The 14634-nt window shown below is 43.7% G+C and overlaps 1 protein-coding gene across 1 annotated transcript in view; it reads right to left on the bottom strand.

Annotated features, from left to right (window-relative positions):
• LOC135274024 (wings apart-like protein homolog) overlaps nucleotides 1-13431 on the bottom strand; it is an 86225-nt gene extending 72794 nt beyond the window's left edge. Inside the window, exons 1-3 of the mRNA XM_064374422.1 lie at nucleotides 13319-13431; nucleotides 13011-13190; nucleotides 8388-8908 (exon numbers count right to left, since the gene is read on the bottom strand). Coding sequence (XP_064230492.1) covers nucleotides 8388-8908; nucleotides 13011-13190; nucleotides 13319-13380 — 763 coding nt within the window. The 5' untranslated portion in view covers nucleotides 13381-13431. The remainder of the gene's footprint in view (nucleotides 1-8387; nucleotides 8909-13010; nucleotides 13191-13318) is intronic.
• Nucleotides 13432-14634: the final 1203 nt, after the last annotated feature.

The raw sequence follows: 14634 nt of genomic DNA, 5'->3' as shown, positions 1-14634 counted from the left end.
AAAACACAGAATACTTACGAAAGATGCTCTGAAAAGCATAAAGTATTAATATAAAAGTGTTGACATCATGTTAGAAGCAAGTTCTTATCATGACCAGCAGAAGTCAATAACTCTAAAGTACAGAGAATCTGTTTATAAATTTCATATTTTACCCTATGACTGGTATTCAATCTGGATCCGAGGAGAGCCTTGTTAGTTGTCTCCCATGCTTTTGTTAATACACAAATCTTGAGAATAATATTCCTTTTATTCAGAAAATCTGAGTAAGAAACAAAAGTTCTGCTTTAGAACAAAATTAATTTACTTAAAATATGCCTCTTTCATAATTTGCATAATGTTGATTTTCCATTTGTATATACACACACACACACACACAAAGTAGAAAATATCTATAAAAATGAAGTCAGCATTACTTGGTAAGTATTAAAAATAGTCTGGTCATCATTCTCATTTTGTTTCTGAGATGGTGTATCTTGCTCTTGTTCCCCAGGCTGGGAACCAATCATGGCTCACTGCAGCTTTGAACTCCTGGAAGTGATCTTCAACTCAGTCTCCCAAGCAGCTGGAACTACGGGTGCACCCCAACACATTGGGCTAACTTTTTTTTTCTTTTGTAGAAATGAGATGTCACTATGTTGACCAGGCTGGTTCTGAAGTCCTGGGCTCAACCCATCCTCCCACTTTGGCCTCCCCAAGTGTTGGTATTACAGTTGTGAGACACCACACCCAGCTCATCATTCTTATTAAAAAGAAAACATGCCAGGCACGGTGGCTCACGCCTGTAATCCCAGCACTTTGGGAGCCTAAGGCGGTCAGATCATGAGGTCAGGAGTTCGAGACCAGCCTGGCCAACCAACATAGTGAAACCCGTCTCTACTAAAAACACAAAAAATTAGCCAAATGTGGTGGTGGGCACCTGTAATCCCAACTACTTGGGAGGCTGAGCCAGGAATCACTTGAACCTGGGAATCGAAGGTTGCAATGAGCTGAGAGCACTCCACTGCACTCCAGCCCAGCTGACAGTATAAGACTCCGTCTCAAAAAAAAAAAAAAAAAGAAAGAAAGAAAATTACTGCCGGGTATGGTGGCTCACTCCTATAATCCCAGTGCTTTGGGACGCCGAGGTGGGTGGATAACCAGGTCAGGAGTTTGAGACCAGCCTGGCAAACATGGTGAAACCCCGTCTCTACTAAAATTACAAAAAATTAGCTGGGTGTGGTGGCAGGTGCCTATAATCCCAATTACTGGGGAGGCTGAGGCAGGAGAATCGCTTGAACCCAGGAGGCAGAGGTTGCAGTGAGCCAAGACCATGCCACAGCATCCAGAGCCTGGGTGACAGAGGGAGACTCTGTCTCAAAAATAAAATAAAATAAAATTACTTAAGACAGGCAGCATGCCTGTCATCTCAGCTGCTCAGAAGGCTGGGAGTATCACCTAAGCCCAGGAGTTTGAGGCCAGCCTGGGCAAGATAGTAAGATCCCACCTCTTTAAAAAAATCAAATTTTAAAATTAAAAAAAGCAGAAAATTCCTTAAATGAAGACAAGAGGGAATTCATAATTTGTCCCTCGCAAAATAACTTTATTTCCAACATCAAGATAAAATTGTTTTTACAGTGACAGTCTCTTCTAAATATACAGCTTTGAAGATGACAAAATTAATCTTTCACATCAGAATACAACAGCACTGTATGTAAAGAACACTTTGGATGTTTCCCAGATTTTCCATTTAACAGTTCAAGTTATTCAACCTTTGAACTGTGTCTTACCCTCAATACAATGGAAATAAAACCTCCTGTTTTAAGGGAGGCTTTATTTCCATTGTATTGAGGGTATAGTGATTAAAGGTCAATTGATATGTAAAAGTAGAAATTTAAGAAATAACAGGGCTGGGCACAGTGGGTCACCCCTGTAATCCCAACAATGTGGGAGGCAGAGGTGAGAGGATCACTTAGCCCAGGAGTTCAGGACCAAGTTGGGCAACATACTGAGACACTGTCTCTACAAAAAATTTAGAAATTAGCCCGGTGTAGTGGTGCACTCCTGTACTCCCAACTACTGGAGAGGCCGAGGAGGGAAGATGGTTTCAGCCCAGAAGGTAGAAGCTGTGACAGCCTGGATGACAGAGTGAGACTCTGTCTCCAAAAAATAAAAAGAAAAAAAGAAATAATTGGTCTTATCTACTTCTCTTAAAAATCTGACTTTAGTTGAGCCTTCCATACAAGCAGGCCCAAACAAACAAACAAACAAAAATCTGACTTTAGGTATGATTTAAATATATTCTATACAACAGATACATTCAATAAATAAAGGCAAGTAACTCTTGCTGATACTATCCTTTCAGGGTTTAAAAAATAATAATAGGCCGGGCGCAGTGGCTCACGCCTGTAATCCCAGCACTTTGGGAGGCCGAGGCGGGCGGATCATGAGGTCAAGAGATGGAGACCATCCTGGCCAACATGGTGAAACCCTGTCTCTACTAAAATTACAAAAAAATTAGCTGGGCGTGGTGGCGTGTGCCTGTAGTCCCAGCTACTGGGGAGGCTGAGGCAGGAGAATTGCTTGAACCTGGGAGGCGGAGGTTGCAGTGAACCGAGGTCGCACCACTGCACTCCAGCCTGGCGCCTGGTGACAGAGTGAGACTCTGTCTCAAAAAAAAAAAATAATAATAATAATAATAATCCTCATTAATCACCTGTAGTTTATCCAATGACAATCTCATCTCTGGTCATAAGTTCCTGGCCTATTTCCCTTACCTAAAAATCACCTTCAGTTCTAAATCTAAGTTCAAAATCTCCTGACAATACCATCCCTCTTACACACATACTCATTACAGCTTTAAGCAAATTAAAAAAAAATTTATTGGCTACAAAACCAGTCAGGCAAATTAAGAGCCGACGCTGTAGTTATCTCAATATTTGGCAGGATATGTAGACTGAATCCCAGCTGGCTGGCAAGGAAAGTGTGCCAAGCCGAAATATAAGTCTTTGCACACTTTATTCTAGAGTCCAGATTAAAAACCTGTAGAAGACAGCACAAAGATAGAAGTAGCCTTGCGTAAAAGGCAAGAGAAGCCTTCTTTTACCTCTAATAGACAGCACGGATTCAAACCATTAAGGAATACCTGGAGATCTCTTAGAAGGGTGAACCTCTAGCTCCTGCTAACGTTCATTTTTAATTGTCACACCTGGCTGATAACTCACTGGCTTTAACAGCAATTGCAATCAGAAATTTCTGTTTTCAAAATTAAAGATTAGATACAGAAGTATTTGCAGATAGAAAGATAAATCCTAAATTAGCTTTAAAATCCAGGAAGTAAAGGAGGGGAAGTGGAGAGTAGCGTGCAAAATAGATGAAACAAGATTTGCCAGATACTAACAAGTATCGGAGGTGGACAATCGAGTACATGAGGTTTTTTTTTACTCTTCTATTTTTGTGTGCCTAAAAGTTTCATAATAAACATTTTCTTGTTTAAATTAAGGAATAGGACATTTTAGCAATTCAACCGTTCCCTGCAGTATCTATTCAGTTTGTAATCTTGTTTCTGGTTCCATGCAACTATCTGTCTGGAAAATGGGAACCACTGTGTTTTGTTTTGTTTTGTTTTGTTTTGTTTTGTTTTTTGAGATGGAGTCTTGCTTTGTTGCCCAGGCTGGAGTGCAGTGGCACAATCTCGACTCACTGCAACCACCACCTTCCAGGTTCAGGCAATTTCCAGCTAATTTTTTATATTTTTAGTAGAGATAGGGTTTCACCATGTTGGCCAGGCTGGTCTCAAACTCCTGACCTCAAGTGATCCGCCCACCTCAGCCTCCCAAAGTGCTAGGATTACAGGCATGAGCCACTGCTCCTGGCCCCAATTGTATGTTTTGTTTCGTTTTTTGACAGTCTCGCTCTGTCACCCAGGCTGGAGTGCAGTGGCCCGAACTCGTCTCACTGCAAGCTCTGCTTCCCCGGTTTAGGCCATTCTCGTGCTTCAGACTCCCAAGTAGCTTGGATTAAAGGCACCTGCTGCCACGCCCAGCTAATTTTTGTATTTTTAGAGACAGGGTTTCACCATTTTGGCCAGGCTGGTCTCGAACTCCTGACCTCAAGCGATTCACCCCACCTCAGCCTCCCAAAGTGCTGGATTACAGGCATGAGCCACCACGCCTGGCCACTGTATGTTTTATAGTGAACTACTCAACCTGAGTTTCCTCTTCGGGTGAAACACAATTTTTAAAAGTACTATCTATTATAAAAGTACTTAAAGAATTTTAAGTGTCAAAAAAAAAAAAAAACAACCACATATTCCCCTATAAAGAGACTTAAAAATGTAATGCCAGGACAGATGATACAATAATCCTGAGCCTGGATAAGCCCTTTTCACTGATGTGATACAATTCTACAGCAAAAAATAGTATGAATGAGGAGGGACACTCAACACTCCACTAGAAGGATATAAGGGAACTTTACCGGTGCACTTTGAACAAGCTGTTAAAATTTGCAACCGGTTCTTAAATAAAATGCCTAAACATGACCTGCAAAAGACTGCTAAGATTTCTGAGACCTAAGTAGGTACATGAGTACATGCATGGAGAAAAGAGTTCAAAACTTTATCATTCTCAGAAGGATCCCTAATGCAAAAAAGGTTAGGAACCACTTGAGATTTACAGACCTCTTTTATCAAAAATTTAGGTTTGGGTTTCTAAATTTCTACTAAAATTACAAGGCTTCCTGAGTGAGAGTAAAGGCAATGAAAATTGACAACATAATGCAAGAAAACAGTCTAGGCCCAAGTAAAATGACCAAAGTTTAGAGGGGAGGGACAAAGGAAACGTCACAAAGCACAAAAGCATCCCCACAACTAAAACCAACTTACAAACATACAAACTTATAAATGGTTTATAAGAACAACTAACTTGCACACATTAGAGACAGGATAAGACTACCATGAAAATTAAATGTACTCCCTCAAAGTTCACTTCTTATCCTACAGGGAGCTGCCAAGGTTGTTGTAGCTCTGGATGGCCAAGGGAGAGGAGAAAAAAAGAGAAATATTCATAGTGCAACACCATTGCCTGACCACCAAGAGAGCCTTTGTGAAGGAGGATGGAAGAAGGACAAGATGTTCTTGAACATCTATTTATCTGTATTTTACTATGTATTTTCTCCTCACAAACCAATTTAAATGGAGTTTGGACTCAAGAGTCAGTAGTTCTATCAGCATTAGAACTACAATTTAGCTACATAGACTGGGAAGCAATTATCCCACTTAGCTGCCAACTTCCAACAGAATGAACATAAAGATACATCGTCAGCAAGGCTACATGAACAATTACTTATATGATTAACTTTCACATTCCTTTTCCCCCTTACCTAAACATTCATCTTTATTAATACACTCTGCCATCAGGGCCCCTGCCTGCCAATGATGTCCCATTCCTCAAAAGACCACACACTTAAGGAAGCTGGAATCAACCTTGAGCATTTTCACCACTTCACAGCTTCATCTTACTTCCTCCAGCCTACCCACCCCACAACACTGTAGATTATCTGAAAACAGCAAGAAACGTCAGTAGAAACAACAAACAACACAAGCAGAATAGCGTTTGCAGAGCCTAGTACAGTGGGGTTTGACAAACATTAGGTGCTCAATAATGAGCACCTAATTCGTTGACAATAAACGAATCTCATTCCAATTCTGCCATTATCTGACCTTAGACACTTAACCTCTTTGAGCTTCAGGTATGAGACCTGAGTTAAAATTCACTTTCATTCAAAAAAGGTTGATGGGCTAGGCGCGATGGCTCATGCCTGTAATCCCAGTACTCTGGGAGGCCAAGTCAGGTGGATCACCTGAGGTCCTGAGTTCGAGACCAGCCTGACCAACATGGAGAAACCCCATCTCTATTAAAAGTACAATATTAGGCGGTGGCGCATGCCTGCAATCCCAGTTACTCGGGAAGCTGAGGCAGGAGAATCACTTGAACCCGGGAGGCAGAGGTTACGGTGAGCCGATTGCGCCATTACACTCCAGCCTGGGAAATAAGAGCAAAACTCTGTCTCACAAAAAACAAAACAAAACAAAAAAAACCCTGTCTCTACAAAAATACAGAAATTAGCCGGGCATGATGGCAGGTGCGTGTAAACTCCAGCTACTGGGGAGGCTGAGGCAGGAGAATCACTTGAACCCGAAAGGCGGAGCTGGCAATTAGCTGAGATTATGCCACTGCACTCCAGCCTGGGCAACAGAGCAAGACTCCATCTCAAAAAAAAAAAAAAAAAAAAATGATGATTTTAATACATTTTTAGGAGCTGACCTGGAAACACTTTTTATGCTGGGTTGCTTTTTTTTTTTTTTTTTTGAGATGACATCTCACTCTGTTGCCCAGGCTGCAGTGCAGTGGCACAACCTCGGCTCTTTGCAATCTCCGCCTCCTGGGTTCAAGTGATTCTCCTGCCTCAGCCTCCCCAGTAGCTGGGATTACAGGCGCCCACCACCACGCCCAACTAATTTTTTTATTTTTAGTAGAGATGGGGTTTCACCAGGTTGGCCAGGCTGGTCTTGAACTCCTGACCTCAGGTGATTCACTTGGCCTCCCAAAGTTCTGGGATTACAGACACCTGGCCCTTTTTGCTGCTTTTTAATGCAAATGTAACCTAAACTTGTGAACAATGCCTGAGGAGAAATGTAGGCAAAGCAGTAAGGAAAGCCAAATTAGAATTAACCCTGAGGATCAAGGGAATGACAGTAACAGCTGGCTCATCATCTCATCCAAGAGTGAGAAAAAGAGTGAAAAAAATGCTCAGCATTAAAACTATGCAAGGCCCATCACACTGTACTGTTTCACGTGCCTTACATTAAACCTTCAAAGGACAAACTCCCCTTAAAAATTCAGTAAAGTTTTGTGTTTGTGTTTACTTCCTTTCAAAAGTTGAGATTCTTATAACCTTTCCTTATTGCTAAACTTTGCCAAGAACTAAGGTTTCTTTTCAATTTCAGTATAGTGCCACCCTTATCCTACTGCTGATAGAGTGCTCCCACTTCTCTCCCCCACCTCTTCCCTAACACCCTCAATATTAGCTCTTCAGTCTTTTAGTTAATTGCACCTTTTTCACTTAAGTCTCAAATCCCTTACAGAGGTAGGACAGAACAAACAAAATATTTTGTTTTAGGAGAGAATACTAGATGCTATTTTTACAAATTAGAATTTTAAAAATAAAATCAGTTTTGTGGTTTAAAATCTATCAATACAAATTGCTACTGCCCCCAAACTAATTTCAATTAGGAATCAAGTTCAATTCTTTAACCTCTCCACTCAATACCTCCTTAATCTTTCTGAACTAGTTTTGGAAGAGAGTCTACTATTCTTAACTAATCCTCATTTTAAATATTCATCTCATTTTCATTATCAATAACCATCCAAATCCTCCATAATAATAGAAATGAGATACTCTGTGATCCTAACACAACAAAAAGAGATATTTCTTACTGGAATTGGGGTCAGAAACTTATTGCTGTTCCCAATATGTACACCGAGTTAACAGTCTTTAAACATTAATATCCAAGTTGTTTTATTAAATATTTCAACCTCTAACTGGTTTCTTTAAAGTTGTTAAATGTCTTTTACAAAACTATCATTAGTCCCCATTTAACCTAAGTTCAGAAAAAAACACTATATATATATATTTTTGTTTTGTTTTGTTTATGTGTTTGAGACAGAGTCTCACTCTATCGCTCACGCTCTGTCACCAGGCGCCATGTTGGAGTGCAGTGGCACAATCTCAGCTCACTGCAACCTCCACCTCCCAGGTTCAAGCCATTCTCCTGCCACAGCCTCCTGAGTAGCTGGGATTACAGGTGCGCACTACAACGTCCAGCTATTTTTTGTATTTTTAGTACAGATGGGGTTTGGCCGGGCACGGTGGCTCATGCCTGTAATCCCAGCACTTTGGGAGGCTGAGGTGGGTGGATCACGAGGTCAAGAGATTGAGACCATCCTGGCCAACATGGTGAAACCCCGTCTCTACTAAAAAATACAAAAATTAGCTGCGTGGTGGCGCACGCCTGTAGTCCCAGCTACTCGGGAGGCTGAGGCAGGAGAACTGCTTGAACCTGGGAGATGGAGGTTGCAGTAAGCCGAGATCATGCCACTGCACTCCAGCCTGGCGCCTGGTGACAGAGTGAGACTCTGTCTCAAAGAGAAAAAAAAAAAAAAAAGAGATGGGGTTTCACCATGTTGGTCAGGCTGGTCTCAAACTCCTGACCTCACGATCTGCCCACCTTGGCCTCCCAAAGCACTGGAGCCACCGCATGCGGCCAAACAATATATATTTTAGAATTTAGATCATTTAAATAAATTTCTTGCACAAACCTCTTTTGGCTAATAAAGAAAATCAAAACTTACCTGAAGTTATTAATTTATTACAGCTACTTATGCTTGCATCATCTTCTATGATTCGGTTTGTGCCATTTTCTTTCCCAAGCGAAGTGTCCTCCAAAGGGAAGCATTTATCAGATACAACAGTGTCTTCAACCACCACATGACTAATTTTGCTATTAGTTTCAAGTACTGAAGTGACCTCTTCCAGCTGAGCAGCTTCACTAGATTCTGCATAAGAAGAACCCTTACCCTGGGCTAAATTCTTTGAAGAAACTGGTAGAGACTCATCATCACTATCAAATCCAAAAGGATCTCCAGTATTTTCTTCTTCCACTTTAGGTTTCTTCGGAATTTCTTGGATATCTGGTTTGAAATTGGGCCTCTTCTGCCCTAATTTAGCCATAAATGTGGTCTCTCCCCATTTTGTGCTAAGGGTGGTCCGTTTGTTGGAAAAGACTTCATCAAATTTTGAACTGCCATTTCCACCTTTCCTACTGTATGTTTTCCCAAATCTGGATGTCATTTTGTCACCAGTTTCATATTCTCTGTGAAAAAAAAATTTAAAAAAAAACATAATCATCAAATACTTAACAAGTGTTAAACAGTGCGTACAAAAATAAAAACCTAGGAATTTTCCCCTCATGATTTTGTCACACTCACCATACAGACTTTTAAATAAACAAATATGAGGAAGGGGTATAAAGAAAGGCTGATTTATTACTCTAAATGCTTCCATGTCAATTTTCCTCTACGATGAGTATATTCCTATGCTTTACGAAGTAAAAAAGTTAATTATTAACCAACTTATAATACGGTATCCACAAAGCTAACTTAAAATGAAATGTATTTTTAAGTTCAAAATGAATCAACTTACTATTCTTATAAACATCATTTATACCTTGAAAAAATAATCTATATAGGCTGGGCGCGGTGGTTCACGCCTGTAATCCCAGCACTTTGGGAGGCCAAGGAGAGCACATCAAAAGGTCAGGAGTTCGAGCCCAGCCTGGCCAACATGGTGAAACCCTGTCTCTACTAAAAAAAATACAAAAATTAGCTGGGCGTGGTGGCGCCAGCTACTTGGGAGGCTGAGGCAGGAGAGTTGCTTGAACCTGGGAGACGGAGGTTGCAGTGAGCCAAGATCGCGCCACTGCACTCCAGCCTGGTGCCTGGTGACAAAGCAAGACTTTGTCTCAAAAAAAAAATACAAAATTAGCTGGGCGTGGTGGCGCACACCTGTAGTCCTAGCTACTCGGGAGGCTGAGGCAGGAGAATCACTTGAACCCGGAAGGCAGAGGTTGGTTGCAGTGAGCCGAGATCACGCCACTGCACTCCAGCCTGGCGACACAGCGAGACTCCATCTCAAAAAATAGTAATAACAATGTAGAGGCTAGGTGTTTTATACAGATTACACTCAGACCTGTAATCCTAGTACTTTGGGAGGCCAAAGAGGGCAGATCACTTGAGGTCAGCAGTTTGAGACCAGCCTGGCCAGCATGGTGAAAACCTGTCTCTACTAAAAAGACAAAAATTAGCAGGGCACAGTGGTAGGCGCCTGTAATCCAAGCTACTTGAGAGGCTGGGACAGGAGAATCGCTTGAACCCAAGAGATGGAGGTTGCAGTGAGCCAAGATTGTGCCACTGCACTCTAGCCTAAACGAGTCTTAAAAAAAAAAAAAAAAAACACTTAAAAAAAAATTAGCTGGGAGTGGTGGCACATGCTTGTGATCCCAGCTACTTGGGAGGATGAGGCAGAAGAATTACTTGAAGCTGGGAGATGGAGGTTGCAGGGAGGTGAGATCACACCAATAACTATAATAATATTAATATAATAACCCATATAGAGTAATTACCTCTAATATAAAATCTTAAGCACAGAATGTTAATTTTTTTAGGATCCCAGAAATATCCAATAATTTATTATATTTAGTATTTTGAAATTTCATAGCACTAATTCATGAAAAAAAAGGTCCCCAAAATGGTGCTTTTTCTCATGTTTTACAATCTGCAGCTTTTAACCCAATCTTGAAGACTATGCTTCTTGGGGCAATGTAATTTGGGCTGTGACTTAAAAAAATATTCCTTAGATGGTCACCTCTCTAAGGGAAAGAAACTATCCTTATCCTATCTGCCGTGTCCCGATAGTGCTGTGCTCATTTGCTGAGTTACATTTTCTGGAGCTGGCGAGCTCCAGCATATTACCCTGTTTCATACAGGAATAGAAACATATAACCTTTATTTTACTCTTGAATTTATAAATGACAAATCGATTCACCTGATTTATCTACTTCACAGGACAAAAAAAAAAAAAAACTCTGGGGCAGTAAATCAAGAGTCAAACATTTTTTTAAAACAAGGTACTTGCATTGGTTCTGTGCCCATTAAAAAAAATTACAGTACTTTTTAAACATTATCAATCCTTATCAGTTTCCTACACTTTGACCTTTCTACAGTTCGAACATCAATACATTGAATATAACTTTAAAAACTGAACAAAGCCCTAAGGGCTTGAAAAAACCTTCATTAATTTGAAACCTACAAGAATTTAAATATTTGAACCATACTTCTGAATATGTTTTGACCTATACTTATTTTCCCTTAACTTAAATTCCTACAACTTATAATGAATCAGAGTTTTATATAAAATCAGTAGTGATCTGTGCCCCGCCCCATCCCCTCTTCGTGAGAAGCCAATTTTAATTTGACAAAATAATTTAGTCATCATACATCTGTGTTAAAATAGTGTTCCTGAAGGAGATCTATTTCATCTTCTACTGCAGCTCTAACACTAACAAGTCTTACTGTCTTTCTTGTTAAGTACAGCCTAAAACACAACAGGATACTGTACAACTACCACAGACAACAAAATAAAAGTCAATTATCTTGATTCTTTGAAGAATATAAAGCTGGGCTGGGCACCGTGGCTCATGCCTGTAATCCCAGCACTTTGGGAGGCCAAGGTGGGTAGATCACGAGGTTAGGAGTTCGACACCAGCCTCCTGACCAACATGGTGAAACCCCATCTCTTTAAAAAAAAAAAAAAAAAGGAAAGCTGAGATCCTGCAGGTCTGTAAGTGTACTTACATATACACCAAGGAAGCTAACTAGAATGTTTTGGATACACTTACATGATAATGATCTAAAAATACTGACCAAAGGCCAAACCAAAAACCTAGACTTGAGTTCCTTTATGCCAACATCAGAAAAACTCATTATAAAAATGGTTCTAGAACCACAAAGCATTCACTCCTGAAAGTTTAAAGTCTGCAGATGAATACACAACAGTAAGGACTTAATTATGTGATGAGAAATAATTTTGTGATGGCCCGGCACGGTGGCTCACCCCTGTAATCCCAGCACTCTGGGAGGCCGAAGCGGAAGGATCACCTGAGGTCGGGAGGTCGAGATCAGCCTAAACAACATGGAGAAACCACATCTCTACTAAAAACACAAAATTAGCCAGGCGTGGTGGTGCATGCCTGCAATCCCAGCCAGTCGGGAGGCTGAGGCAGCAGAATCGCTTGAACCTGGGAGGCGGAGGTTGCGGCGAGCCCAGATGGCGCCGCTGCGCTCTAGCCTGGGCAACAACAGCGAAACTCTGTCTCAAAAAATAATAGAAATTCTGTTCTAAAAGACGACGTCTTTTACAAATACATACTGAAATACAGATGAAATAACAACAGCGATTTTCCAACATTAAGGAATGAGAAGTGTATAGATAAATTTAATAGTAGCTGCTGAACCCAAGAAATGGATACAGAAGAGTTCATTATATAATATCTCCTCCTGATTGCCCTTATCGTTTCCCACAATAAAATGTCTTTAAGTCAGCAGACTGTTGCGATGGCATTATCTAAGCGTAAAGCACTATAGATTCCAAAATAAGTGTGCAGACGTCTTTGAAGTAAAAATGTTAAGTGTTTCAAGTACCAATCTTGCTCAACCTTTAAACTCCAAAAACTGTCCTAAAAAGGAAAGAATGATTCACGACTAAGTCTTTTCGGTCGTTGGGCTTTTGCCCTAGCCCAAAATCAGGCCGAATTTTGAGGGAAGCGCGCTGTGATTTAAAAAAAAAAAAAAAAAATTTTACACTTCACTCCCATCCGAATCTAGCGTCCTCCAGGTCCCCAAAGGTCTTAGGGGCTTCCATTAAGGAAGGAAAGAAGACGGGACACAAACCTTACCACCCATAAATTCTCACCTGGGGGCGGCCGGTGCGCCACGGGTAGTGGGCGCGGCGGCCCCCTGTGGCTGGACACTCACTCAACTTTTCTCCTCCCCACCCGCGCCGCCCAGGAAAGGGAGGTCGCTTCCGACGCCCCGGAAGCCTCTGCCACCGAATCCCTAGGGCAGTGCAAGGCCCCAGCGGCAGCCAGGGGCGGATGAAACCTAGAGAAAGGACTCGGGGCTGAAATCAACACAGTTGACTGGGTTTCGGGAGCTAAGTCAATCAGCAGTAACCCGAAAAAGAACTCCGAAAAAGGAAAATACAAGGGGAAAAAGAGTTCTTCAGGTCGTTCCCCTGTCCAACTTCCTCAGCGGCCAGGTGGGCGAGGCAGTGAGACTTCCATCGCCCGCTCCAGCCTCTGCCTCCCCACCCTCCCCGGCGCCCTCCCGGCCCAGGCAGCCGCCCGATACCTCACTTACCCTCGGCGCCTGGCGGGTGCTTTGGCCACGGGCCGCCTCCGCCTCTGCCTCTCCCGCTCCCTACGGCCCGCGGGCAGGCGCGGAACTCCCGCGCGGGAGAGCAGGACCGGCTGGTGAGAGACGAGAGAGGCGAGGGGCTCTGCTTTCGGTAAATAGGGAGCTCGGTGGCGGGGAGGAGCGGCGGCCCCGCAACTTCCCTCCCCGCCTCGAGTGCCGCCGGCCGGGCCCGGGCCTAGCTCTCGCTGGCGGCCGCCGCCGGAGCTGGTGCCGGAGCCCGCTACGTGCCCCCGCTGGGCCGCCGCCGCCTCCTGCGCCGCCGCTTCCTTCGGTGAATGGTCAGCGCTGGAGTTTGAACAGGGCCCTGAACCATCTCAACGCCATTTGCGCTCCCGGCCCGCACCTCCTTCCTCCAACAGCCGCTCGCTCCGTCACCCCGCTTCCCACAGTCCCCGCGCGGCCGCCTGACCCTGCAGCCAATCACGCAGCCGTTTACTCAAACCGCCGCGCAGGCGCTGCGCCCCGCATGCTCCGGCGCCCGCCATTGGCCCGGCCGCGGGGCCCGACGGGATTTGTAGTCCAGGTCCGCGAGGTTGCGGAGCCGAGGTCGAGGCTCGGGCGCAGGAGCTGGAGCGGGCGACAGGCGTGGCCCTTCGGGCTCTGGAACCACTGCTAGCTCCTGGCCCCGCCAGGAGATGCAGGTGCCACGGGGATAGGCGGCCGGGCCGGGGACGCAGTGCAGGCAGCTGTATCAATCGCTTCCCCTCCGGGGACCCGCCGGTGTCTGGGGACCGCGGGTTATGCAGCTGCGCCGGGCCTGCTGGGGCCGTCGCCCGGGAGCGGAGAGACAGGGGGCGCGTGGTCCAGAGCCTCCCTCGATCTGGCCTGGCCGGTCCTGGCTTGCCGCAGGTGACGACAGCGGGGACTGCGAGGCGCCGGACACCCGAGGCGAGCAGTATCGTCCCGCGCTTTTCGCGCCCCTCCAGCCCTGCAGTCCTTCCTCCTGCTCTTAACTCCTTATACCCCTCACCGATTAAAAGTGGCCCCGAGAATATTGGATGGTATTGAGCAATTATCATTAACCTTGCTGGGTGTGGTAACGGTAATGTGGTAATGGTTTTGTTTTTTTTTAAACCTAAAGTGTTGACAGGTAGAGTGATCTGGTGTCAGAACTGTAAAATACGCCTATGGAAACTGGGGGAGAGGAATAAATAAGCTGGCAGGACGTTTTTCATTGTTAACGCTGCCTGATGCGAACACATGCGCTCATCATACAGTGTCTCTACTTGTGTATCGGAAACTTTCCATAATAAAAAGTTTAAAGAAGTGAACTAGTGATGGCCTCTAGGGAGGACAGGGAGGTGGTGGCTGACGGGAGGAAGGAGTATTGATTTTTCGCTGTACACCCTTTTGTGCTGTTTTAGGTTTTTCCCATTCAATGTGTTACCTAATTCAGAAAATTGGGAAGTTTTTTTTTAAGGCAACCATGGGAAAACAGCGTTTTAAAGAGGAGCACAACCAGTTCCCCCTGAGAGGTGCATGATTCATCGGATTCGGACAGCCTTGGTGTTTGTTAGACGGTTAATGGAGACCCACCTGGGAAATTAGAACACTAATTGCTTTCAGT

Source organism: Aotus nancymaae, unplaced genomic scaffold (assembly GCF_030222135.1).
Source record: "Aotus nancymaae isolate 86718 unplaced genomic scaffold, 86718_ANA_hifiasm-v0.15.2.pri h1tg000010l, whole genome shotgun sequence".
Taxonomy (NCBI): domain Eukaryota; kingdom Metazoa; phylum Chordata; class Mammalia; order Primates; family Aotidae; genus Aotus; species Aotus nancymaae.
This window is presented reverse-complemented; position numbering and strand designations above follow the sequence as displayed.